The sequence below is a fragment of the Phyllostomus discolor genome, chromosome 1 (genome assembly GCF_004126475.2).
Source record: "Phyllostomus discolor isolate MPI-MPIP mPhyDis1 chromosome 1, mPhyDis1.pri.v3, whole genome shotgun sequence".
Lineage (NCBI taxonomy): Eukaryota > Metazoa > Chordata > Mammalia > Chiroptera > Phyllostomidae > Phyllostomus > Phyllostomus discolor.
This window is the reverse complement of record NC_040903.2, coordinates 79,138,450-79,166,179: the sequence shown is the minus strand read 5'-3', so window position 1 is coordinate 79,166,179 and position 27,730 is coordinate 79,138,450. Positions and strand designations below refer to the sequence as shown.

Genomic DNA, 27,730 nt, shown 5'->3' with positions numbered 1-27,730 from the left:
GGAAACTGTGTTCTGCTCTCCAATGAGATTTCCCCTGAAGACACGTTCCCACTAAGGAAATCAGAATGGTGCAGGTTCTTTCTGCCCCAGTAAGCTGTTGTCATGCCCAAGCCAAGGCCACATGGGGGCAGGGGAAGGCAGCAACAGAGAACCCCTCCAGGTGCTGGAAACCACAGCCTCTACCACCCAATTTCATTTCCACAAATGCAGTTGAAGGAACTCCCTAAATAACAGCTGTACAGCATAGTCACCTCATTTCTAATCTTGACTTATGACTGAGGTTTGGGGGCGGGGGAGCGGGCCAAAAAGCAGCATGAGAGGGATTCTGGGAGTGAGCCTTGGCTAGGACTCACCACGATCACTTATTTGCTCGTTCGCCGCCTGTGGCTGTGGCACTGTGTGCTACTCCAAGAGCAGTGGCAGCTGTGGTGTTTTATTAAGACCTTAGCTGTGGCAGCAGGTCAGTGTGTGGCTGGAGCACGTCTACAAGGAGGGACAGCTGATGGTCCCAGGCACTGACACCTGCGGTGGGGACGTCCCTGCTGGGCGGGTGGTCTGACCGGTGCCCGAAGCGGGCTCGGCCTTGCAGAGGGGACTGGAAGGAAGGGAGCACAACTGTGTGGTGCAAGGAGGCCCTTTCCCAACGCCCCTGACTTCTTCCCTGGAAGAAGCTTGTCATGAGCAAAGTACAAAGTGTCACACTGACTTCCTGACAGAAGGAAACCGCTGTCATTCGTCTGACCATCTTGCCGGCATTGGTGGACACTTATGATTCTAGGTTGTAGATGACGCCTTCTGTACATTTCTCTGTCACTTTCCTAACAAAGGCAGGCATGCGGAAAACAAATGCAAGAGCTAAGAAAAGAGGGAACACGGTCCACACAGTTTTCTCTGTTCTGTTTTTTAATGAGAACCTAACCTAGTTCCTTAAGTAGGATTACCCCACTTGGTAATCCTGAGCTTTCACGGACTCATTTAAGCAGTTAACGCTTATCTCAAGTTATTTCCCAGCCAGTCAGTTGCGACTTCTCCAATTGACCAGAATGTGCACGGTGGTCAGTGGCACGGGTGCCGTGGTCACTGGTGTCCCTGGGAGCAGGCAGTACGTAGCAGAAAGAATTTGGTCTCAGAGGCTTCATCTCTAGGAGGACACCCCACACTCACCTCGCCCAGGTGTGAGTCTCCCAACGGTCCTTTTGTTTCGGGATTGGCAATTATGATCCGAACCCCAGGAAGTATCTATGTAGGAAGGAAGAACATCCTTGTCAGTAAACAGGTAGAGACTACGCACCCATCAACCTTCATCTTGCCTTCACTCCATAGGCTTGTTTTCCTTTCTAAAATCATTTGGAAAGTGGTATAGCTTTAAATCAAATTATGTACCATAGCATTATGTAATGGCAGTGTAACAGTTGCATTCCACTGTAATGACTACAATCACACAGCCTGTGTAAAAGTGACCTGAAAATTAAGAATTCAAACAAAAGCATGATAAAGAATATAATCTAACACAGCCTGATGCTTGCAAATGTAGACGAAAATGTGCTTCTCTGGAGTGTAGCCACACAAGGTGATCTGATCATAAATTCCTAAATGGGCGGATCTTGCTGGGTAGTCAGGCCCCAGGCCTGTAACTTCTTCGAGAAGAGGTTTGTCTTTGCCTTAAACAAGCCCTGTCCACTGTTCTTGTGCATCTAGGTTAGCGTACCTGTGAAATAAGCATAACTACCCTGTTTCTCCTGCTGCTGCTGAAATGTAGAAATGGTGGCTGGAGTTGCAGCAGCCACTAGAGGCCCTGAGGTGCCCTGGGCACACAGTCCATGCAGGGCACAACGAGACAAAAGTGCTGGGGCTCCTAGCAGCTTCATGGCTTCTTTCACATGAGAGAGAGAAAGCAGAGTTCATTGAAAGCACTGTTATTTCGAGTTTCTCTACTCATGGTCAAACCTAGTCCTGATATGCTACATTCAAGAAAACTTTTTGGAGAAAAAAAATTCTATGAAATAGATTTCTTAAAATTTCAAAACCCATATACATATATGCATACTTATGTAGAAATGCCTGTTTCTTCCTTTAATACTTACTTTTCCTGATTCCATAAGTGGCAAGCTGTGAGGGGACCCTCTTTCCACTAAGCGGACTCTACAAGGAGAAACAGAAGGTGTTACTGAGTTTCTTCTGTACTATAGTTCCCTTTGTCCGCTTTCAGTGCTTGGCCAAAGCCTGGGAGGTAGCTGGGGAACACTGACTCTGTTCATCCACTGCAAAAACAGTTCATCTAGAAGCCAAAGGAAACGTGGCCCCACAGCAGAGAGCTGCTGCGCTCTGGTTCCTGGTCGCAGAGAGTGCCGGTGAAGTCCCATTCCCCCAACCTGCAACATAATTGGGGGAATGGTTCTGCATTAAGCCAGCGTCAACTCAGCACATACAGAAAAGGAAAAAAATAAGGATTAACTGCATCCCTGAAAGAGCTACCAACTCCCAGTGACAGCTTAGTCCTGAGCCCTCACAGCTCTGCCACGACAGGCCACGGGCAAGGGCCCAGGTTTGCAGCGGCACAGAACCCACCATCTACACAGGGGGCCTCTGAGCCAAGAGGACAGGACCGGCCAGTTCAGACAGCAAAATCTAACTTCAGAAGAGAAACTCTTTTCAATGTAAAAGATATTTAACGGTAATGTAATCCGAAGACCTGCAGAGGACTGTGGCACTGGTCACAACCAGAGCTGACTAAGTCCTTCCCAGCTGCTATTTTTAATGTTTTGTAGCCCCCATGACTAGTTTTATGTTTCTATCATGTTACTGCCTGACTGTGATGCTGTTCATTAATCTGAAAGACAATTCTGAAAGAAAATGAAGTGAAGGAGAAAGTGCTTGACTCCTTGAAGACTACAGAGCAGACGCCGTTAGCAGGAGGTTGGGGCACAGGGATGTGGATGGTGAGGGGCTTTCAGTGCACCAGCACTGAGATGTGAAATTCAGCACAGGAACCATTCCCCGCATTAGCGTAGGTCCTCCTCCTAAGTGTTCAGTGCTGAAAAGAGGGAAGTGTGTGTGGAGGGGGCTAGGGTGGGGGCAGGCAACAAAGGAAGACCCTGAAAGTCACAGGTGGCACATGGGGCACCTTGAAGCCTCACCGATACCCAAGAGGCGAGGTTTGGGGTGTGTGGATGACATTATTAGCATGAGGCAGACAGACAGGGCAGTGATGGGATGCTTGGTCGGGCAGGTGTCCTGGGGCAGCAGGCTCTGGTCCAGGGCTCCAAGTGTTCAGCTATGGAAAAGTGCTTATTCAGGGAAAGGCAGCCTGACCCCACCCAGACTTTAATGTGGCATCTCCTGTTGCTGGAGACAAAAGTGGCTGCCCCAGGGTGAGTCGCTGTGGCTGGGGGACAGACCCAGCAGGACTGACATCTTCAGCAGGAGAATGGAGAGGAAATCCTGGAGGGGGAGGGGGCGCACCTGAGCAGCAGTGGCAGTGACGTGATGAGGTACAAAGAAGAACCGACTGGAGCAGTTCTGGACCAGAGGGTAACACTAATGAAACCTTCGGTGCCTGTCCTAAGGAAGACCTTGAGGCTGACAGTAGGAGATAAGGGCTATCAAAGAAAAACCACCTAGCTTGTACATTCCATTTAAACTGTTCCAGAATTGCAAATAGGCTTAATGATGTAACCTTCGAAAATACAGCAAGTCTCCTCACTGAATGTCACCAGTGGCATGGTGTACAGGGAAACCCGTCCCTCTACAGGAGTAAGGGTCCAAACAAGAGTTAAGTTTCTACAGCATCTCATCAATGTTGTCAAGAAACGACGTTGAATGAAACAGCCCTGATGTTACCAGCTGCACTAACACAGAATTAACAGAGTCCAGAACTCTTTTAGCACCTGGGTGGCATTATGCTAATTTTGGGTGGGCACTGTGAAAAATTACCATGAGAGCACCAGGTAGGACCCATGGAACTTCAGCTGGTAGCAGCACACACTCGCAACCGGCACTGTCGGCTTGCTGCGGGGCCTGCAGGAAACATCAGGGCAGTCACTGACTACTAAAGCCAGCGGCCCAGAAGGCCTGGCTGTCAGGCTGAACTGAAACTGGGCTGGTTCTAGCATTCCGCTTCCATGAAGAGCCCGCATCTGATGACTGGGCGGCCAACTGTGGGTTCTGAGTATTGGTGATTTGCTGCAGATGGAGAAAATGGCAGGGGAATGGGGCCAAACTGGCCAGGAAAACTATGAGCGAGTGGGTGAGCCAAGAGGGACAGCATGAAAGGGAAAGGGCCAGAGAGAATGGCTGGCTAACACCACTCCCACTGGTGGACAGTCCGGCCTCTGTGCAGCGGGGCTGCTGTACGAGCAGGGGCAGCTGGCCAGGGGCTGCGCTGGACGTCTTACAGAGTGCAGGTGACTGGGCCAGGGAGAAAAACTCAGCCAAAAGTGAAGGTGTTTTTGGACAAGGTTCTGCTCTGCCAGCTGTCTGCGTACAGCCACTACTACTGTAGGGAGTGAGAAACCTCAGGCAGGCCTTTTGGACTTGGCAGGAGGCTCTGGAAGCAGCGTTGTGACCAGCAAGGGGACCTGGTTTAACAAGGCTGCTCAAGACAATGTCCCTGGACTTCATAATTAGTGCCAAGGACACCAGCAGCTATTCCTTCTCTCTCCTTCCCCCTGCCAGGTTTCTGCCTGGCCTGCGCCTGGCCCACAGGGGGAATGAGACAAAGGCCCAGTTCTCCTTCAGCGAGTGGGGCTCCTGGCCATGTCTGTCTCCTCTGTCCTCTCTCTGCCTTCAGAGTTCATTTCATTTCACCTCCTGTCCTTCCCTGTACGTCCCATGATCTCTGAGAAGGGAAGAGAGATGGCATCTCAGCTGGGGGCTCAGCTGGAACGTGGACAAGAGGAGACCTATGTTGAGACTACTTCTGTGGTCAGTGTGAAAACAGTGTTGGAACGGATGCTGGGGACCACTCGGGGTTTGTCCTGAGTGCAAGAGCTACAGATCCTGGTAGCAAATGCCACATGGACTGCCCTTCAGCCACCTGGAAAGAAACAGAGCAAAAAAAGAAAGAAACATCTCTTATAGAAAAAGGCAAAGATGTGTCTCCTAAGAGGGCTGGGAGAGCCATGGCAGCACGCAAGGACAGGGTGGCCTGGGTGAAGCTCTGCTTATCCTCTGACCTCCTCAGGCTGGGAGACCACGGGCTGCTGGCAAGTCCAAGGAGCTCTAAACACAAAGAGCTTCCACGGTGCCCCGGCCAGGTGAGCTGTGAGGGAGTGAGGTGCTGTCACAGCACTGCTTGTTCCCAGCAGTGTGCGAGCTTAGAATAAAGCTGCCTGCACAGGCGGGAAGCTGCAGAGGCAGGCTGCCTGCGGCCCAGGCCAGTGTGAGGACAGAAGGGGCTGCTCCGAGGAGGGGGAGGAACAGACAGGGGACGGATGCAAAGGCCACTCTGCACTTGTCAGTGAGTAGGCGTGGCTCCATCCTGCAGTGAAGGCGACCTGAACTACCGAATGGGCTCAAGCAAAGCACTGAAAGAAACCTTGTCTTCAGAGCAGTTACAACCAAGACTGAGCCAACAACAGAGACCCAGGGCTGGCCCAGGGGGCTCCAGGAGGAGGCGGGCCCCTCCCTGGGTTGGAGTCAGGGTCACTCGGTGCACTTGCTTCTCCAGGCAGTCTCCTACTTGCTGTGCTGGCGTCTGAATGATGCCTCAGGCCTGGCCCTGTCTCACCCCCATCCATGATGTTTTAAACTCAACTACAAACCCTGGACATCAGAAAACACATTTTTCCCCATGGGCTGTTGGGTGGACTTGATGTTTGGGCTTTTGCTAGACTGGACAAGGAGATGGAAAGTTGGCATGGAGGAGATGTGCCATTTGCTATAGAGCTCCTCACTGTGTTGTTGTCCCTGAACTGCTCCCCACCCCGACCTGAATTTCACCTTGAAAGGCTGTGGTCAGCAGAGCAACGTGAGGGGGTGTGGAGCCTGGGCCACTACAGCAAGAGGTCTTTCTACAAGGGTTTCCTTTGCCATCAGCACTCCTCTGGCCTCACAGGGATGGGGGGGTGGTGCACCACTGTCTCACCTCATCTCCAGTACCCAACCCCCACCCGTCCACTAGGACTCTCACTGAAAGGAGACTAGTGCTTTCGCCCTCTGGGGATGAGCCCATTTTCTAACACTGCCCGTGTGGCCTGGTACCACCCAGTGGCAGAGCGTCCACCACGCCACTGGTTCTGGAGACACGTGACAATCGAGAATCACACTATGTGCCCCAATGGGAGTGCTGGCATTCCCACAGCTGCTGCCAGAGCCGATTACTTCAGAATCACAGACAGCAAGCCCTGTGTGGGCATGTCCCAGTGGACATGGTCAGGAGGGCAAGGGGTGCCTGTCTCTGCTGGCCATGTTGCTGCCCAGCCGTGGGTGCCCCGTGGTCTCTCCTGACCCGAGGACTAGCACCATCTGTGCCTTCAGTTGCCACAGCCCACACAGTTACGCCGGACGCAGACTTGGCAGTGCACTAGGGCAGGAAGGGACAGGACCCAGAACAATTTGCTTGGGCAAAATAAGGCCCAGCACACCAAAAACTAGAGAACCAACTGAGACTTTTAACTAAACATGAAACTACACCTTCCAAAAATAACTTGAGGTATTTAAAAGACCCAATAAAATATAGTAAGACCATTTGAACAAGTTTTTTAGAATCCCAAAAGATGAGATGCTTTTGAATATTCAAAAAACGTAGGTTAGGCCCTGATGAGTGTAGCTTGGTTGGACATCACCTGCAAAGGGGAAGGTCACCGGTTTGATATCCGGTCAGGGCACCTGCCTACACTGCAGGTTTGGTCCCCGGTTGGGGCACATGAGGAAAGCAGCCAACCGATGTTTCTCTCTCACATCTATGTTTCTCTCCCTGTCTCTCTCTCTCTCTCTCTCCCTCCCCCTCTCTCTACAAATAAATAAAATCTTTAACAAAAAGTGTAGTTAAAGTAGGTTCTGTGACTGGATTTAATGACTGCTCAGCTTCCTGGCCACTAAGACAAAGAGAATTAGATTTTACTGTCAAAGTTTGGATTTTAACATCTTGCTATTTCCTTTGCTGATCATTAGAAGCACAAGACAGAAAATCAGTACTTAAGTAAAACAGACGCCATACTTGCATACCCACAACAGTAGCAAGACAACAAAACACAAGAAAAGGACTACTGTCACGAAAGGAACCAGCACTTACAAAGGCTGCAGGCCATGTGGGGGCCAGCCTCGGGTGCTCACACAAGGCTGCCAGGGGTAGGTGTGCCATGGAAGCCCCACCCCAGGTAAAGTCACCCTACAATGACTGATGACAGCAGAGCATATCGAGCGTAACAGCACTGTCCAAACAAAATACCTAAGTACACTGGGTACCTTTTCTCTCAGAAAATCACAAATCTGACATGCCCTCCCCTCCACTTCCCCTCCCTCCCCAAGTCTGGACTTTTGTCAGTCTTTTTCCTTGTCCTTCTCTCAGATTGAATGGTGTTCTGGGTCTTTTTCTTGTTGTTGGGGTCTTTTTGAGGACACCTGCCGGGGGGTGTCCTTGCAAACATGGACTTGAGACAAGGAGACACTAGTCCTGTATGGACTGGCCTTCTAAGAGAGGTGGGAGAAATGTAGGGCTTCGGGCTGGCAATGTCTTCCCAGGTGGGCTGAACCCATCTGTGGAGACATCTGTGCTGAACTCGATGCACAGAGCAGCAGGGGTAACGAGGAGAGATCCTGAACATCTGGATCTTGCTTCCAGTCCCTTCTTGACACTGAGCTTGTTTCTACCCTTAGGTCACATCAGCCCATCTCTCCCTTCCACATCAATCCACACCTGTCAAAGTAGTTTTGAATTATTCCTGTTGCTTCCCACCCTAAGGTCTTAACTAAGATGGACCTCCTTTCCCTTTCTGATTGAGATTAGAAGACCTGAAAAATAATCTCTAGATCTGATACATTTATGAGTATTGTTTTAAAAGTAAATTTCTATTTTAAAATTATAGACTACTTGCAAAATGTACCAAGAACACCTGTAATATTCCTTACCTGTATTCACCTGTTGTTAAGTTTACTCCATTTACTTTATCATCAGTGCTTGCTCTCTTACACACACACACACACTCTCTCTCTCTCTCTCTCTCACACACACACACACACACACACACACACACTCTTACACACACAATTTTGGGGAAGCATTTAAAGATGGGCTAAATACACCATGACCCTGACTCCTAAGTATTTCAGTGTGTGTTTCCTCAGAGGAGGGGCACTTTTTTACACAGGCACAGAAGCCATCAACTTCAGTGACCTGGCACTGAGCCGGCACTTTCCTCTGTGGTCTGTCTTCCAAGTTTGTCCATCAGCCCAACAGTAGCCTTCACAGCATCCCCCCTTCGAGTATAGAGCCCAGCTGAGCATCGGGTTTTGCATTTGGTCGTTAAGTGTTTTTTAGCTTCCATTTATGAGGAACACTGACATTTTTAAAGAATACAGCCTTTGTCCTACAAAGATATCATTTAAAAATCATTCAACTCAAAATGGATAAAAGACCTAAATATAACAGCTAAAGCTTAGAAATGTGAGGAGAAAACACAGGGCAAAAGCTTCATGACACTGGATTTGGTAAACATTTCTCAGGTATGACACCAAAGCACAGCCAGGAAAAGCAAAACGTGGATAAGGTGAACTTCATCAGACTTCTCTGTCCGAAAGGAGAGAGTCAACAGTGTGGAAAGGGAATCTATGGAATGGGAGAAAATATTTGCAAATCATGTATTTGATAAGGGAGTAGCATCCAGAATACACGGAGAATTCCTACAACTCAACAACAAACAACTCATCCAATTTAAATAATGGGAAAAGGACTTTAAAAGATGTATCTCTAAAGAAGATACATGAATGGCCACTAAGGACATGTAAAGATGCTCAACATCACTAATCATGAGGGAAATGCAAATCAAAACCTCAATGAGATACTACCTCGCAACCATTAGGATGGCTACTATAAAAAAACCAAAAAAATCAGTAAATAACAAGCATTGGCATGGATGTAGAGAAACTGGAACCCTTGTGCACTACTGGTAGGAATGTAAAATGGTGCAGTCATTGTGGAAAAAAGTATGAAGCCTCCTTAAAAAATTAAAAATAGAATTACCACATGATCCAGCGACTGTACTTACAGTTATAGATTCAAAAGAATTGAAAGCTGAGTCTAGAAGACATATGCCCACCCCTGTATTTACAGCAGCATCAATTACAATAGCCAAAGGTGGGAACACCACAAGTGTCCAACAGATGGGAGGATAAACATGATGTGGTTTACACAGATAGTGGAATATTATTCAGCCTTAAAAAAAGGAAATTCTGACACATACTTCAAGATGGATGAACCTTGAGAACATTATGCTAAATGAAACACACAAGAGGCGACTCCATGATGACTCCATGTATGAAGTACCGAGTGTGGTCAAATTCGGAAAGCCAGAAAGTGGAATGTGGGTGCCAGGACTGGCGGGGGGTGGGGGGGTGGGGGCGGGGCAGGGGTGAGCAGTCAGGGTTTAATGGGCACCGTTTTGGGCTGGGAAGACAAGAAAGTTCTGAGATGGATGGTGGTCCATGCATCATCCAAGCATGGATGATGGCTGCACAAAAATGTGAATGTCCTCAATGCCACGAAACTGTACACTTAAAAAATGGTTAACATGGTAAATTCTATGTTATATGTATTACAATTTTAAAAATTCTTTAGATATAAAAATTGGGGGTTCTCTGATATTTCCTCATGACCACAACCAGATTCTTGGCAGAGTTGCTACAGGCAGCGTTTTATATTCTCCTGGGATCCTATGTGGAAGCTCAACAGTCTATATGCTCCTCTGGGTTTTATTTCTACTTGTCAGTTCTTTGGTTCCTTTAACAGAACATTCTCACACACAATAATGAAAGAGAATGCCACTTAAAAGTTTAGCATGCCTTTTTTTCCTTAGCTTGCAGCTCTCCTGTGTAGTGGTAGTGAGGAGGTAAGGAAGAGAGTTACACATAACTTTCACCAGCAGACATGACGAAGCCAAGTAGGGCGGAAGCTAGGCCATCATTTCATGGCATGTGTCGCACACCGTCCCCGAGCCCTGTCCCTGTCTGCGGAGGAGGGAAGTCTTCACACCAGCCCTGGGCAGAGGCCAGTCTCACGTCTGAGCAGGTCACTGGCTCCTTTTTTACCCAAACTACCCCAAAAGAATAAGCTTATTTAAGTAAAAAGATGTTTGATTTCAATGAACCTAGGATTAATTTCTTTTAAAATAATTTTCACTTTAGCTCTGGCTGGTGTAGCTCAGTGAATTGAGTGCTGCCCTGAAACCAGGGGGTCGACGGGTCGATTCTTGCTTGGGGCATATGCCTGGTTGCGGGCCTCATGGCAACCAATGATGTCTCTCTCACACATTGATGTTTCCCTTACTCTCTTTCTCCCTTCCTTCCCTTCTCTCTAAAAATAAATAAGTAAAATTAAAAAAAAATAATTTTCAGTTTATAGCAGATTGACATGTACCAGCCACATACAAAAAGTTAAGACATTCTCCTTGAATTTATATCGATAAATGAAAATCACTAAGTTCTACAATCAAATGGCACCCAGGTAGGGTCTTTACTGTGGAGGCTTCTTTGCTGACAGTGAGGGTGGAACAACTAAGCAGGGTCTGCAGATGGAAGCTGAGTGAGCAAGCTTATTATTTATTTATTTTTAGAGAGGGAAGGGAGGGAGATAGAGAGAGAGAGAGAGAAACATTAATGTGCGGTTGCTGGGGGGTTATGGCCTGCAACCCAGGCATGTACCCTGCTGGGAATCAAACCTGCGACATTTTGGTTCGCAGCCCGCACTCAATCCACTGAGCTATGCCAGCCAGGGCTAATTACCAGTGTTTTGAACTCTGCATCAGATAGGTTGTCTATTTCATTGCTTAGCTCACAGGTGGCAAACACAAAGCCTGAGGACTGAATCTGGCTCTCCATCTTGTTTTATCTGGCCTGGCACCTTGTTTCTACTTAGAAGCTCCAAGCTCTCACTTGACTGTTAAGGAGTATTTACATTATACAGCCCTAGAACTACATCTGGCCCTTTGAAGGCTACTGAGAGGTTGATGTGGTCCCCGGTGAAAGTGAGTTTGATACCCCTGGCTTAGCTCTTTTTCTGGGGTTTTGATCTGTTCTCTCATTTGGGCCGTATTTCCTTGTCTCAGCGCACCTGTTATGTTGTAAGGGGGTGAGGCCTTGAGTATTTGCCAGGGTGGGGCAACCCTCTTTGCTGCATTGTGGCACTGTGTGTGGGGGGGCATCAGAGAGGGAACAAAGCCCCACTTTCCAACAAACTCTCCTGTGAGACTGGGGGTTTCTCCCACTGTGACAACTCCTGCAGCATTTTACAGCTAGCTTTGAGTCTTTAGTTTCCCGTTCAGCCAGCCCTTCCTTGCCCACAGAGTCCGCAGCCTTGCCGAGTGTCCTCTCCGCTTGGCTGCTTGACTGTCTCTGCCCCTTCTACTGGTCTGGGTGAATGTTTCTTTAATTCCTTGGTTGTCAGAGTTCCATACAGTTTGATTTTCTGGTACTTCTGCTTGTTTATTGTTTTTAAATTGGCTGTTATCCTTCTTTTGATTGTGTGAGTTAGCAAAGAGTTTCTACCTATACCTCCATCTTGGCCAGAACTCAGAAAAAAGGAACATATTGACTGGATATTTTATTTTTAATTATTTAAGATCAACTGAATTTGACCTATACCCAAAAGATAAAAGAAAATTTCTCAGAAGGACTTATGTGCCAGCACATTAAGGAATATCTAATCAAAATTCACCAAATTTTTGAATTACAGAAGGGACACAAAAACACCACCCAATTGTTCAAAGCCAAGTGGGGTGGGGGGAGGTTTCACTGATCAGTGGTGGGCACGGGAAGATTCTGGAATTCCTTTACTCCAGATATGAGGTCTGAGGCCCTAGGAGGTGCAGGGACTTGGTTTGACATCACACTGCTTGTTGGTGCCCAGGTCCTGGCTCCTTGTGTGTGGCTTTTCACTTTGTATGAGGACCTCCCGACAGGACAGAGGGTGAGGAGAAGTTAGAATGAGATGTGAAGGCAAAACTGCAGTGGCTTAAAAGCTGTACAGAGTCTCCAGGGGATACGGGATGCCAGACAAAGTGAAGAAGAAAATCAAGGTAAAGAGCTTGCCTCTCCCATGTCCTGATAATTCCTTGGTGTGGAAGCTGCCCAGTGCTTCCTCAGAACTGGCTAAAAGAGGAGATTTTCAGAGCTGATTATACTGTGTTAAATTTTGAGGAGGGAGAAGTAGAAGAATAGGAAAAATGTCTTTTTTTTTATGCCCCAAGGGAGGACAGAAGCCACAAATCTCATGGAATACTTTGACCACATGGGGCAGATGGAAGCTGGAAATTCACCTCCAAATGACCACATAAGAAACATTGTGTAAAATGCAGAGTTTTCTTTCTGTTCAGTTTTGTCCATTGGAAAGGTTATCTGATTTTCATATATATCCTTAAAAACTTTTTAAGGAATGTACAAAAACCACAGTACATTCCTGATCTGTTAAACTTAGATTAGGTGCTACCATTGAGTTGGCTAAATAATGAATTAGACTGTGTTCATGCCTGAATATTGCCAGATGCAGAAATAATGGAGGAAAATATATACTAATATATGAGAAAGCAAATCTGTAAGTATAATCTGTAAAAATGTAGACCTGCTTAAACTCATGCATCTGAGCCTTACTATTTGCCAGGCATTGCCTTTCATGCATTGTTTATTATTTTCATTTCTTTTTGTAAATTTTTAAATATATTTTATTCATTATGCTATTACAGTTGTCCCATTTTTTTCTCCCCTTTACTCCCCACCTCCCATCAGCATCTCTCCCATGCCTTAGTTCATGTCTCTGGGTTGTACATACAAGTTCTTTGGCTTCTCCATTTCCTATACTATTCCTAACCTCCACCTGTCTTTTATACCTACCATTTAGGCTTCTTATTCCCTGCATCTTTTCCTCTACTATCCCCACTCCTCCTCCCGGCCGATGACCCGTGTGATGTCCATTTCTGTGATTCTGTCCCTATTCTAGTTGTTTGCTTAGTTTGTTTTTGTTTTTTATTTAGGTTCAGTTGTTGATAGTTGTCAGTTTGTTGTCATTTGTTCATAGTTTTAACCTTCTTCTTTTTCTTAGATGAGTCCCTTTCACATTTCATATAATAAGGGCTTGGTGATGGTGAACTCCACTTATCTGGGAAGTACTTTATCTGCCCTTCCATTCTGAATGATAGCTTTGCTGGACAGAGTAATCTCTCCTTATCTTTAATCTTGGGTAATGTCATTATGATGTGCCTTGGTGTGTGCTTCCTTGGGGTTCTCTGAGCTTCCTGGACTTCCTAGAACTCTATTTCCTTTGCCAGACTGGGGATATTTTCCTTCATTATTTTTTCAAATAAGTTTTCAATTTCTTGCTCTTCCTCTTCTCCTTCTGGCACCCCTATGATTCAGATATTGGAATGTTTAAAGTTGTCCTGGAGGTTCCTAAGCCTCTCCTCATTTTTCTGAATTCTTGTTTCTTCATTCTATTCTGGCTGAATGTTTCTTTCTTCCTCCTGCTCCAAATTGTTGACTATTGGTTCACTATTGGTTCCCTGTATATTTTTCTTTATTTTACCTAGCAGAGCCTTCACTTTTTCCTCTCTTTTGTGATCATACTCAACCATTTCTGTGAGCATCCTGATTACCAATGTTTTGAACTCTGCATCTGATAGGTTGGCTATTTTTTGTTGCTTAGTTGTTTTTCTGTAATTTTGATCTGTTCTTTCATTTGGGCCATATTTCTTAGTCTTGGCCCACGTGTTACATTGTAAGAAGAAGAGCTTTAGGTATTCACCAGGGCAGAGCAACCCACTTCCCTGCATTGTGGTGCTATATGTGAGGGAGGGGTCAGAGGGGGAAAAGTACTGCTTGCTCACCTCTTGTTGGCTTTCAGTCACTTCCCCAGCTACCCACAAGCAAATTGAGCCCCTCTGGTGCTGATTCCCAGGTGGGTGGGTTTGTTTATATGTTAGGAGCCTGAGTGTCCCTCCAGTGAACTTTCCTGTGAGGCTAGGAGTTTCTCCTGCCACTGCAACCCCTACGGATTTTTATAGCCAGGGGTTTTGAGGCTTTCTTTTCCCACTGAAACCCTGAGTTGCACAGTCTGTCTTGCTCCCCAGTTGTTCCTCTTAGTTTATTTGCATGCAAATGTGGGGCCACCTGGTCCATCAGCCACTGCCTCACCAACTGGGTCCTCCAGTTGCCACCCTGCTGTGTGTCCTCTTCACCCCAGCTGCCCCTCTCTGCCCCTTCTACCAGTTTGGTTGAATTTTTCTTCTTTAACTCCTTGGTTGTTGGACTTCCACACAGTTTGATTTTATGGCAGTTCTGTTTTTTGTTTTTTGTTTTTAAATTTGTTGTTGTCCTTCTTTTAGTTGTGCGAGGATACAAAGTGTATCTACTTAAATCTCCATCTTGGCTGGAAGTTCCTTCATGCACTGCTGAGATGTATTAAATTATGTCATTGTTGTAACAGTCCTTCCAAGGTAGGTACTGTTATTACCATGTCACAGGCATTAGTGAAACAAAGAGGCCAACGTGCTCAGGCTCATACAACTAGATGGTGGGTCCTTGGCCTGCGTGACCATTATGACACGGACTATGTTCACCACTGCCAGACATGTCTTCTGGGGATAAGCTAGGTCCCTAGAAGGACTAGGAAAGTTAGGGAGTGATCTGCACTGGTGAGGCAGGTGCACATGTTGCACAGTCATTCAGGTACCATGTGACAGGGAATTAGACCATGACAGAAATGAAAGATTCAGTAATAAGAATAAGGAGCGCAAATTCTATGGAAGGTCCAGCCCCAGGTCTGCTAGACAATGGCTATGATGAGCCAACAGAAGATGAGGTGGAGACTCAACACTCTAACCAGCAAATCCTTTTCTCTCTCTCTCTCACTCACACATGGACAACTGTCACACTCACACACAGAGAACTGACCAGGAGTGGAGCCCATTTTAGCTGTTTTTATCTTCATTCTACCCTCCTTCCCACCCACTGCTGACTAATCACAGTCTGGGAGGCACTTTTGTACTATGATCCTGGGCCAGACACTGACCAGGAATAATTCACCACCCATTCTCTGCTGAGGCTTCAATTACGAGTTCAGGTTAGGAGAAGTAAGGAAGCTATGAAAGCTTTAATTTAAGGCCTTTATGCAAACACCGTGTTCATAACATTTAACTTGTAAAACTATTTCTTTAAATAATAAAAAAAATTTTATTTCAAGTCTGCAAAATTCAAGTGCTTAAGGAAAGATCAAATTGAAAGTGACTGAGACTGCAAATTGACCTTAAATGAATTCATTATAAAGAATACTTGGAAAGCTAACAGTCACTTTCAAATAGTCTCAAAACAATTTCATCATTTCCCCTGGTGCATACTGGAACTAAATTCATTCAAGAAGGAAGAGAACAAGGGTCCTCATTATGTGAGGCAGAAAGGTTCTCCATGGCAACCTGCAGGTAACTGAAAAACAAACAAACAAACAAACAAACAACACTAATTCCAAGGGAAAAATGGGTAGTAAGAACAAAGGCAGAAAACCAGGTGGAAACTGAATCAATTTGGGAAACCTACTTGACACAGATGTTGACAACAGTGGCTCTTCTGTCCCCTCCCTACCTGTCTCTCACACATGCACGCACACAATCATCTTCTCTCAGAGAGACTGCACACATGTACTGATAATTCAACCTTCTCCACGTTAATTAAGTGGTGATTGGGTAGATGCCCCGAGGCTCCCAAGTGAAGGCACTAAAGCAACAGGAGAGGTAATTAATCCTGTGACCGAATATACAGGCAGACCTCAGAGAAGTTGGGGGTTCCAGATCACCACAATAAAGAGAATCATAGTCTTGTTGCTGGTGGAGGGTCTTGCCTTCAATGTGTAAAATATGCACCAGCTGTGAGGTGCAGTAAAACAAGGTTTGCCTATACAGTTCAAGTTAAGAAGACAAAAGTCCCAGTTTTTTTTTTTTTTAAATGAGAATAGTGACAAGAAAGAGACAGGCTCTCCTGTCTCACTTCCTCCCTCACTGAGGCCTTGGAGTAGATGAGCTCCCTTCCACCCTTCTGGCTGGTGGGAGATGGAAAGGCAAGGTCTCCATGGGGAAGACACCACCTCACCATGGGGAGCACAATCCTCATGCCTACTGCACCCCCAAGGGCAGCTTCCACGCCTGCTGGTACCTCATGGGTCCCTTGAAGGTTGGTTTTAGTGTATCCATTCTGAGCACAAGGACACTGAGGTTACAGAGCTTGTCTAAGGACTGGAGAAGAGAATTGAGTTGAACTCTGATTGGTCAGGCACCAGAGCCTTATGTCACATAAACTACAGCCTAAGATACATGTGATGCATGATGATAAGGTTAGAAGTGATGCTGGAGATTTCAAGCTAGATAATATTTTCACTGGGGAATATTCAGAGGAGACAGTATTTGAGCTGTGTTTGAAAGAATGAGAAGAACTTCAACAGCATGGAGGGAGGTGAAGAAACAGGAGAGGCACAGGGCAAGGCTCATGACACAGAAGGGCCCTGGGCTGTGGTCTCTAACAGGTGAGGGAAAGGGGAGGTACTTCTGAGATTTTCTGCTGCCTTCAGAAGAAGGAGCCCAGAAGGACGGGGCAGGACCATGGCCAGCGACTGAGACAGAGAGACATGGTCAGAAAGGTCCAGGTCCGAACCTTCAATCAGCAGGTACTGATAAAAAAAAAGTGAAAGGAAGAGGGCAAGGGCGAGAGCCAGGAGCCAGAGGGAGCAGCTGGGCCCCACAGCGGCACCCAGAGCCCAGAGAGGGCAGTGAAGGGAGCTGTGACTCTGCGAGCGCCTGGGGCAGCAGCTCTTGGAGCAGAAAGCTCAGAAAGCAGGAAGAAGGAGCTGTTTCATATTGCTCCAGGGCATGGTTTTGCTTTGGTTTCTCTAAGTCAAACACTGAAGAAGGTGAAGAGACAAGTCCAGTGCAAACATGTTTGGTGTCTGAAGAGCGCCCCTCAGCTCCCAACCAAACATCCTCACCCAGGAGAGAACTGAGAATATGAGATACAAGGCTGGGAGGGTGGCACCGGAGGGAGGCACGGCCAGGCCAGCGAAAACACAGGGTACAGGCACAGTTCCGAAGGTTTTCTCAAGAGCAGCGTGGGTGGGGTGGTGCAGATGGTTGGCATGCCTGCAACTGGGGACGCTTGTTGGGATCACTCTGATGCTAATCAGCATCACTCTTAATTGTAATGGTCACTGATATTGCCGAAGGTCGTCTTTAGTAACACAGAACTGCACAGCCAACTCCCGGTTCATAAAGTACTGTCATTTCTATTTTGGGTGACCTTATGAGGGAGATGAGTTAGAGATTATTTTATAGATTAGAAAAAAAACTATCATGTAAGAGGATTATGGATTTGCCAAGCTCAAAGAATTAGTAAATCACCAAGAAGCTTTTCCTAGGACATGTCTCTTGGCTCTTTCTAGAGAACATATTGGCCTGATATTGAAATTGTATTACCTTACTGCCATACACTGTACTGGCTCTAATTCTTTTTTTACCTTCCCCAAATCATACTTTTTCTCAATAAGAAGACTTGCCACATTGAAGAGAGCCAAAAGGGCAGGTCCAAAAATTGTTAGAAAGGAGTCCTTTATGCTTCTGTCCTTTTCCAGGAGAGAAAAATTCCGTAAGCCCCTCCTCTCAACCCCCTGACATTCCAGGACACTCACACACAGAATGAGGTAGCTGCCCTTTAACGATCACCACTGTTCTTGTACATAAACAGGTTGGACACTGCAGGCTGTTCTCTCAAGACCCAAAGGTCAGCTGTTTTCATCCACATGGTCTTACTGTGTGTTTCTCATGTGCTCTGAGAACCAGCCCACAGAGAGAACTGCCTAAATGTTACTTACAGAGGGTCTTTGATGAGCTAATGTTCACCTTTTGAAGCTATAAAGTTTTTTTCAAATAATTTTTATACGAAGTAAAGTAGGTTTGTTTTAAAGCCTATATGTTCCATTTGGAAATGTGCATGAATCAGTTACTTGATCTCTTCAAGCTAAGTTTCTGAATTTTGAAAATGATCCAGATGGGATTTTGCTACAGTGCTCAGCCTCCCAGGGAGGCTCCCACAAGGCAGGCTCTCATCTCTGTGGTCCCTTCAAACAGCAGGGCCCAAAGCAAGGGCTACTGGGGCCAGGCAGGCAACCGGTATCTCCCTGGGCACTACTAAATTCCTTGAGGGGAGCTTATAAGCACCCACCAGGAACACAACCCTTTATTCTTGCTCAAGGCTGCACAGAAAGGTAGCTTGACTTGCATTTTTGTTTTTCATGGAATCTCCTTGACAAAAAATTTTAATTCATGTAAAAAAATGTGTTGATATTTTATGAAATGCAAAATTATGCCCACAGAGGAACAGAATCACGTGCTCTGGTTAAACTTAGGAAAAGCAACTCTGATTGCTCGCACCTGACTATGGTGCAACAATTTCCATTTGTATTTTATGATAAAAAGTCAGTTGGCCTATTGGGTATGTTAACCAAACAGAATGTGGAGAGAATTTAAATTCAAGCCAACTTGCCCACCTCTACTGCTTTATTCATAAGATGACTGACTGTAGTTGGAGGAGAAAAATGTTGCTGCCCCTCCTTTTCCGGGGGGACCTGCACGCCTGGCAACCGAGAACACATCACAAGTGCATCATACCTGTCATGCCTCAGAGCTCTCATGTCAACATAGACGGTGGTGGGATCAGGTCCTGAGGTCCCCTGCAAGCAAGGACACAGTGTGGTTAACTCATGTATGTGTGGGGGGAATCTGGGTCTGTTTCCTACAAGCTAATAAGCATATTTTAGGTGAAATTCGAAACTGAACAAAAATTAAAAGCATGGAAACCACACCTTTCCATGATACCTGTTAGCTTTCAGTTTTATAATCTCAATTCTCAAAGGAACTTATTAGAATAATACTGGACTTTCACACAGCTTGACTATCAATCACATTTAGAAAATAAGAAAAGAGGCATGCCACATGTCTTAAAAAAAAAAAAAAAAGGCTGACAGCGCTGAGACAACGCTGGCCTGGCCAAAGCAGCCTGTCAATGATATAAGCTTCATTTGCTGAGAAATTTGACTGTGTGCATCCAAAAATATCTAGAGCTCACAAAACTGATGGAGAACATGGGACGTGAATGGACAGATTAAGGAAAAAGTGATAAGAGATAATTATCTTGTTCCTTTTAGTTCTACTTTTGTCTTGGTCTTCCTCCAGCTGTGGGGGGTTATTTTTGTCTGTGACATAGGTTGAGGGGGGTTGTGAGTTTACCACTAGGCAGCAGGGCAGCACTCGGCGGTCTGAGCTCTCAGACTGCTTATTTAACCCGGGGTCCACAAATCTTATCTTGCACTGTAAATCCCTTTATATTACATGCTGAGTTGACTTCTGACCACCAAGCTCTGTCCAGGTAAGAGCAATGCCATTAAAGCTGCATTATAAGCCAAAATTCTACGTACGTTTCTTGGGAAGGCAATACAATACCTTGGGCAGAAAAGATGGAACCAAAAACAAACTTGCCAAAAATAAGGGACCCTCTCAGAATGTATCTGAAGAACTAAAATTCTTCAGGAGAAAGTTTTAATTTTGTACCAAAGGCATGTTTATATACATAAAAAAGAGATAAAAATAAAGATACTTTCCTTAAGACACACTATCCTACTAAAGAACCCCGGTCACTGGGATCTCAGCACCGAGGCAGAGCGCACATGTGGCCGGCCTCCAGCTGGGAGCTCACTCTATAGCACAAGGCAAAGAGCGTTCTTTCCAACCTGTGACTATTCAGTGGAGCTGTGTCACAGACTAGTGCTGACTGGAGAAGTGGTTTGATATTCCGAGTAATGCAAAACACATAACCACTGAGGGCCAATTAATAAGTAAACAAAGGAGAAAACAGATCATTAAAAGAGGAAAATGAAGTAATATGGAGATGGCCCCAAAGTGGCAAAGAAATCACTGATCCTGTACAAAGAATGAAAGTACAGCATTCGTCACAAGTGTGAAGCATTTGGACAGATCGGAGGAATGACGTCACGTTGGCATCAGTCCTCTTGACCATGTGGTCTGTAAATTACCCCAGTCAGCCTGTGCACTCAACTCCTAGTCTGTCCCACTGCAGGGAGTGGACAGGTCGGGGGTGGGTGGGTGGGTACTGGTGCGGATAAGGAGGAAATCCCTACCTGCTCGGCCAGCTTCCACAGTCTGTGGGGCTATAGCAGCAGGAGGTGGGGAACAGAAAGGAGAGAACACCAGACCAACAAAAACCAAAAACAAACAACACACAACAGACACAGAAACAAAACAACCCAACAGTCAAAAATGGGATGAAGAAGAGGAAGGGGTAGGGAGGAGAATGCAAAAAGCAGGGAACAAAGTAAAAAGAAGATCAAAAACAATGTCAAATATGGAATTGTTAAAAATCAATCACTGTACATTAAAGGCTAAAAAAAATCCTTTAAAAATGTCAACATATGCACAAAGCAACAGAAGAGAGTAAGTAATAGATGACTGGCCATGGACACACAGACCCTAGTACTTTTTTTTTTAAATACATAAGGTTCAGTGGTATTATTGACAAGTTTAATTTTATGGTACTTTTTTAAGTTTCTTTTCTGAGAGAAGTAGAGAGTACCAGTTATGAAGCTGAGTGTCCCTCGTGGACATAGTTCCAAATTTCCTGTTATAGTACTGCAGGGAACCTGGAGGCTTTTCATCTAAACTCAGGGCATCCAGGCCTCCTCATCAGGCACAAGAAAGAGGCCAAAGGACGTCTACAGCATGAAGGGACCAAACACCAGGACACCAGACTGCCGTGTGGTCCAGCTCAGCATTCCGTGCCAGCCCTCCTGGCTGCCGTCCCTGAGGACATCTCCTTCCATTTTCTTTTCACCTTCTATGGTTTTGGTACCTACCTCCACCCCTATGAAATTATCCACATTGGTCCTGGCTAGTGTGGCTCAGTGAACTGAATGCCGATCTGTCAACCAAAGGGTAGCCAATTCAATTCCCAGTCAGAGCACATGCCTGGGTTGTCGGCCAGGACCCCAGTAAAGGCATGTAAGAGGCAACCACACATTTATGTTTCTCTCTCTCTCTCTGTTTCTCTCTGTCTCTCTCTCCCTCCCCTTTCTCTAAAAATAAACAAATAAAATATTTTTAAAAATTATCCGCATCAGCATGGTGGGAAAACTCCAGAAAGCAACAACTCAGGCAAACTCCTTTGATACCATCTGTTTTTCTGTAGGTGACTTAGGTATGTTTTCCAAATATCCCCAGAAACAGAAGAAGCAGAAGTTACCCCATGGGCACCTGGGTTGGCTCCCAGCTGCTGTGTCTGTATGGCCTCACCCAGCCCTCTCCCTACAATCACATTCCTAGTGGCTCCAGAGGTGACAACAGCAGCAATAAAACAGCAGCCTTAACTTGGTAATAACCAAAGCCAGACTGAAGAATGACCACCACTCAACTTGGAGGTGAGTCTTAAAAAATTAATGGTTCCCGATGTAAAATGATGATCCCACCATCCTCCTCTGTCCCTCCCTTCATGATGGTAACTGTGGCTACTGCCTTTTCTCCACACCTCTACCTTCAGGAACTGAGGCAGGACTCAGAGAGAGGGCGGGGTCAGTGACGGTGTGTGCACTTGGAAGGCACGTGAGACATTTAAACAGTGGTTTAAATAATGTCCTTTGTGATTATTCTAATTCATAAATTTTGTTATAATGGCTCAAATTTGTATTTTCAAAGAATACATATGATTAGGAACTAATTTTCTAACTTGTAGATGTGCGGACATGACATAGCCTCTGGAGCAAAACTGTCTCCTAGTATTATTAAGGATACATGAAGACAAAGACAGGGAGTTAATGTGTAGGGTGTTTCCACATTTCAAAAAACATTAAAGGACCAGAATCTGAGATCATAAGACACATGTAAGGAGTGCTTATTTAACAAAACCTTCACTTTGCCTAAGAATGCAAGCTGGATTTTCTTTAAGTAAAGGGGTCTCTAATGCACAGAGCTATTTCCAAATATTTAAAAATCATCCAAATACTTGGACCAGCAGGAAAGCAAAGTTACTCATTTCAACCAAAGCTTATCAGAAATGAAAAAAAAAACTTTTTGAATTGCATATTATATTAATCAGAAAAGTGTCAATTTTAAAATTGAGTTGTTTAATAAAAAAGTTACTCATGGAATTACTAAATTATATGACTCACATAATATTTATATAAATTATACTAACATTATTTTTTCTTATTGGTATAAGCGTATCACATCAGCGATGTATTAAGTACTCATTGAATGAGCAAATTACATTCAAATCTCACCTATAGATGTGCAAACTCACATCTCAAAAAGCACAGAAAACCCAGCCTGTACTTGTTCTACCCAGTGGTGCTGTGGCTCTTCAGTGAGTCACATGCTATACTATTGGTACGATCCAGTATCAGTGCACTGGTACTTAAGTTAGGTAAAAGTTCTGAGTAGAAATGTGTGAAGTAAAGACACAATTTACTGATGGAGGTGTATCAGCTAGACTGGGTGTTTCAGGAGTCAAGGGAGGTCTCAGGGGCAGTTTCTGCAGGCGTGGGTTCTGGGGGTCTACACCTGCAGTGCTTGGGCACAGCACGGGGTTCACCACTGGGCCACATCAGCAGCTGAACTTTAGGAAGTGTTTTCCACTTGCATGACCCCAAGCCATGTTCTTTGGTCCTCCTGGTAGATGTGTGTATTAACAACAATCTTTTTTAATGTTTTAATTGTGGTCTAATTTGCATACTGGGAAATGCACACATTTTAAGTGTTCAGTTATATAATTTTGATGATTGTATATCCATGTAACTCCCACCCCAAACAGCATATAAAAATTCCTTCATCCAGGCATATATGGAGTCAACCAATCTCCACACCCCGGGGACAAAGCTACAACTTTCCGACTGCTAACACCATAGAGTAGTTTTACCTGTTCCTGGGCTTCACATACATGGAGCAACACAGTTGTTATTTTGTGACTGCTTCTTTCACAGAACATACTAATTTTGGAACCCACCCACATTGTTGTTTCTTTAAGTTCTAAAAAGTGTTCTGTTGAACTTGTATATCGTAACCTATTTATCCCATGGTTGTTGAACATTTGGGTTATTTATAGTCTGTGGCTATCATGGAAAGATGTAATAGACCTTCTTACGCAAATGTTTGGAGACATGTTAATTCCTGAGCATATACAGACATGCTGTTCATGGGCTAAAATGCATTTAATTTTATAAAAAATTTACACTACTCCCCAAGTCAGCAATGAATAAGGATTCTAGTTGGTCCATACCATCATCATCATTTAGTATTGTTAGCCCTTTGATTTTAGTTACTCTAGAAGATGAGAAATGAAATCACCATGTGATTTGTTGTTGTTGTTGTGAAAATCAGTTTCAATACTGGGTACCACATGCAGCGTCTTGACTCACTATTTCCTTGGAGCAAAGGGAGAGAGGGCCTTGAGGAATTTCAAAAACGGGGAACATGTCAGGAACTTTCTTGTGCAGAGGCCATGTTAATTTTCTTGGTATGTTCTAACTTTAGTGTGTGTACTAAAGCAAGCATACCACATAATTTTAATTGGCATTTTCCTGATGAATGATGATGTTAAGCACCATATCATGTACTTTTTGGTCACTGGAATTATCTTATTTTGTTAAGTGTCCATTCAAGTCTTTTGTCCATTTTCTAAAAATTTTTCTTTTTGTTGTTGATTTGTAGTTTTAAATATATTCTGGATAGATGTCCTTTGTCAAGTATATTACAAATATATTTCTCTGGCCCATGATGTTCCTATTAATCTTTTTAAATACATTAATTAAAATTCATTTTAACTTTGATGAAGACCAGTTTATCATGTTTTTGGTTTATAGTTAATGCTTTTGGGGACCTAAGAAATCTTTGTGTATTTCAAAGTCATGAAGATGCTCTTTAATAGCTCCTTTGAGAGCTTTACTCTAGAAGTTTTATTATAGCCATTTAGTCTATCATTCATCTAGAATTAAATATTGTGTGCTTTATGAGGATGAAATTGAAATTACTTAATTTCATTTCATCTTCAGTTATTCTAAAACTATTGGTCAAAAATCTTTTCTTTTTCTACCAAATGGACTTGGCACCATGGTGGATTTATTTCTGGATTCTCTTTTTTCAGTTTTTACTTTTTTTATTTTGTTTTTCTCTTTCGGTCTCTCTTCATGACAACATCACATTGTCTTGATTACTGAAGCTTCACAGTGAGTCTTGAAATCAGGTCGCCTGCATCTTACAACACTGTCACTTTTCAGGACTGGCTGTTCTATTTCATTTGAGATTCCACGACAACTTCAGAATCATCTTGTTGATTTCTTCAGGAAAGCCTGCTGTGATTTTGATTGTGATTGCAATGTTTCTACTGACTAATCTGGAGGAAAAATATCATCTTTAAAATCCTGATTCAATTCCCCGCTCTATGAATATGGCAAATTTAATATTTCTTTAATTTCTTTCAGCAGTGTTATGTGATTTTTAATGTTTACCTTCATTACATTTATTATCTACTTAAAACTTTTTAAATATATTTTATTGATTATGCTATTACAGTTGTCCCATTTTCCCCCCTTCACTCCCCTCCACCCTGTACACCCTCTCCCACCCATATCCCCCCTTTTAGTCATGTCCATGTGTCATACTTATGAGTTCTTTAGCTTCTACATTTCCCATACTATTTTTACCCTCCCCTTATCTATTTTCAACCTACATTCTATGCTACTTATTCTCTGTATCTTTTCCCCCTCTCTCCTCCTCCCACTCCCCTGTTGCTAACCTTCCATGTGATCTCCATTTCTGTGGTTCTGTTCCTGTTCTAGTTGTTTGCTTAGTTTCTTTTGGTTTTGCTTTAGGTGTGGTTGTTCATAATTGTGAGTTTGCTGTCCTTTTACTATACATGTTTTTTCTTTATCTTCTTTTCTTAGATAAGTCCCTTTAACATTTCATAAAATAAGGGCTTGGTGGTGATGAACTCCTTTAACTTGACCTTATCTGAGAAGCACTTTCTCTGCCCTTCCATTCTAAATGAGAGCTTTGCTGGATAGAGCAATCTGGGATGTAAGTCCTTGTCTTTCATGACTTGGAATACTTCTTTCCAGCCCCTTCTTGCCTGTAAGGTCTCCTTGGAGAAATCAGCTGACAGTCTGGTGGGAACTCCTTTGTAGGTTACTATCCCCTTATCTCTTGCTGCTTCTAGGATTCTCTCCTTCATTTTTACCTTGGCTAATGTAATTATGATGTGCCTTGCTGTGTTTCTTCTTGGGTCCAACTTCTTTGGGGCTCTCTGAGCTTCCTGGATTTCTTGGAAGTCTATTTCCTTTGCCAGAGTGGGGAAGTTCTCCTTTATTATTTATTCAAATACGTGCTCAATCTGTTGCTTCTCCTCTTCCCCTTCTGGTGCCCCTATAATTCGGATGTTGGAATGTTTAAAGATGTCCTTGAGGTTCCTAAGCTTCTCCTTGTTTTTTTTTTTTGAATTCTTATTTCTTCAATCTTTCCTGCTTGGTTATTTTTTTCTTCCCTCTGGTCCACTCTATTGTTTTGAGTCCCAGTTTCCTTCTCTTCACTATTGGTTCTCTGTGCATCTTCCTTCATCTCTTTTATGGTAACCTGCATTTTTTCATGTAATTTGCGCCTAAAATCAACCAATTCCGTGAGCTTCCTGATCACCAGTGTTTTGAACTGTGCATCTGATAGATTGGCTATTTCTTGGTCGCTCAAAAGGATGAGATCTGTTCTTCTGTTGGAGACATCTCTCTCTCTCCTTTTTTTTTTTCTGTCTGGTCGCTCTTGTCATGGTGAGGGGTGGAGCCTTAGGTGTTCACTTGGGCTGGGCACCCCAGTCGCTAGATTGTGACATTGTATGTGGGGACAGGGGTGGGAGGGAACAATGGGGGTAGCTCCGTTCTCCTGGGATCTCAGTCCCCTCTCTGGGATCCTGGGTTGTGCGCTCTCCCCTGGTCCACAATGCTGCCTCACTGGGTCCACCAGCCACCACTTGCGTACTCAGGGTCCACCGCTGTGATCTTGCACATCCTGGAAGGCTTACGTGCTCCCGGTTGCCTTATGTGCCCAGTTCTCCCCATCTCCCCAAGCCGCGACTCGCGCCTGCTCCTCCTCTCAGCCCCTCCTACTGGTCTGGATGAACAGGTCTACTTCAACTTCTTGGCTGTCCGACTTACATTCAGATAAATTCTCTGTCAGTTCTGGGTGTTATTCTGCCTCTAAATTGTTGTTGTTCTAATCTTGGTTGTGCATGAAGGTACGATGCGTGCACCTATGCCTCCATCTTGCCATTTTTTTTAACTTTTTAAATTTTATTTTAATTGTTCAAGTACAGTTTAGCATTCTTTTTAATATTTCATTTTTTAGTTATTCATTATTACTCTGTAGGAATACAATTGATTTTTAAATATTAATCCCTATTTTGTGCTCTTGTTAACTTCAAGTGTTAACATTTGTAGTTTTTGTAGTTTTGTGGCTGGGCTGTCTGCAAATCTGCAAATAATGACCAGTTTTACTTATTCATTTCCCATATTTGTACCTTTTGTGGGGTCTCATCTCATTGGTAAGGATTTCTGATACTATGCTGATGTTCCTGATTTTAGGGAAAGTACTCTCAATGTGGATCATTAAGCACAAGATTAGCTACAAGCTTTTTGTTTATGCTTTTGTCAGATTGAGGAAGTTCCCTCTTTTCCTAGTTATCTTACAAAAAGGTGTTGAAGTCTATTAAATATATTTCTTGCTTCCATTGATACAACCATATGATTTTTGTCCTTCATTCAGTTCATGCAGTGAATGAAGCTGACTGTTCTGTTAATGATACGGCAACTTTGCATTCCAGAGATACAACCTGCTTAGTTACAATGCCTTGTCCTTTTTACATACTGCTGGACTCAACATGTGAATATTTTGAGAAATTTTTCCATGTAGGATATTGGCCTGGAATTTTCTTTTCTGGGAATAATTTTTGTCAGACTTTAGTATGTAGGTTATGTACACGTCATAAGAAATGTTGAGAAGTGTTCCTTCTTCCACTATTTTCTGAAAAGCTTTTTAAAAATATTTTATTTGTTTACTTTTAGAGAGAGAGAAAGGGAGGGATAAAGAGAGGGAGAGAAACATCAATGTGTGAGAGATACATCAATTGGTTGTGTGTCACACACTCCCAATTGGGGACCTGGCCTACTACCCGGCCTGTGCCTTGATCAGGAATCCAACTGGTGACCTTTCAGTCCACATGCTGGTGCTCAATCCACTGAGCCACACCAGCCAGGGTGTGTCTTTAAAATATTTATAGGTTAAACGGTACATTAGACATGTATTGTATGTAAGAAATGTTAAAACAGGAAATCATTTGGGGTTCTGGAACAGATTGTTTCAATTTTTAATGGGAAAAATAACTAGGTTTTTGAACAAATTGCTTCTCGAATATCCTCCCAGAATGAATAATGTTTGAGAACCGAGGT

General features: G+C 44.2%; 1 protein-coding gene across 4 annotated transcripts in view; it reads right to left on the bottom strand.

The window, feature by feature from the left end:
• DIP2C (disco interacting protein 2 homolog C) overlaps positions 1–27,730 on the bottom strand; it is a 435,220-nt gene that overhangs the window by 8,198 nt on the left and 399,292 nt on the right. For 2 of the 4 annotated variants that reach the window (XM_036025084.1, XM_036025087.1), the window contains 4 exons: positions 20,375–20,404; positions 18,849–18,910; positions 2,085–2,142; positions 1,165–1,239 (listed from right to left, as the gene is read on the bottom strand). In XM_036025084.1, the coding sequence (XP_035880977.1) occupies positions 1,165–1,239; positions 2,085–2,142; positions 18,849–18,910; positions 20,375–20,404 (225 nt within the window). The remainder of the gene's footprint in view (positions 1–1,164; positions 1,240–2,084; positions 2,143–18,848; positions 18,911–20,374; positions 20,405–27,730) is intronic. The other 2 variants (XM_028505417.2, XM_028505418.2) reach the window with 1 other exon arrangement.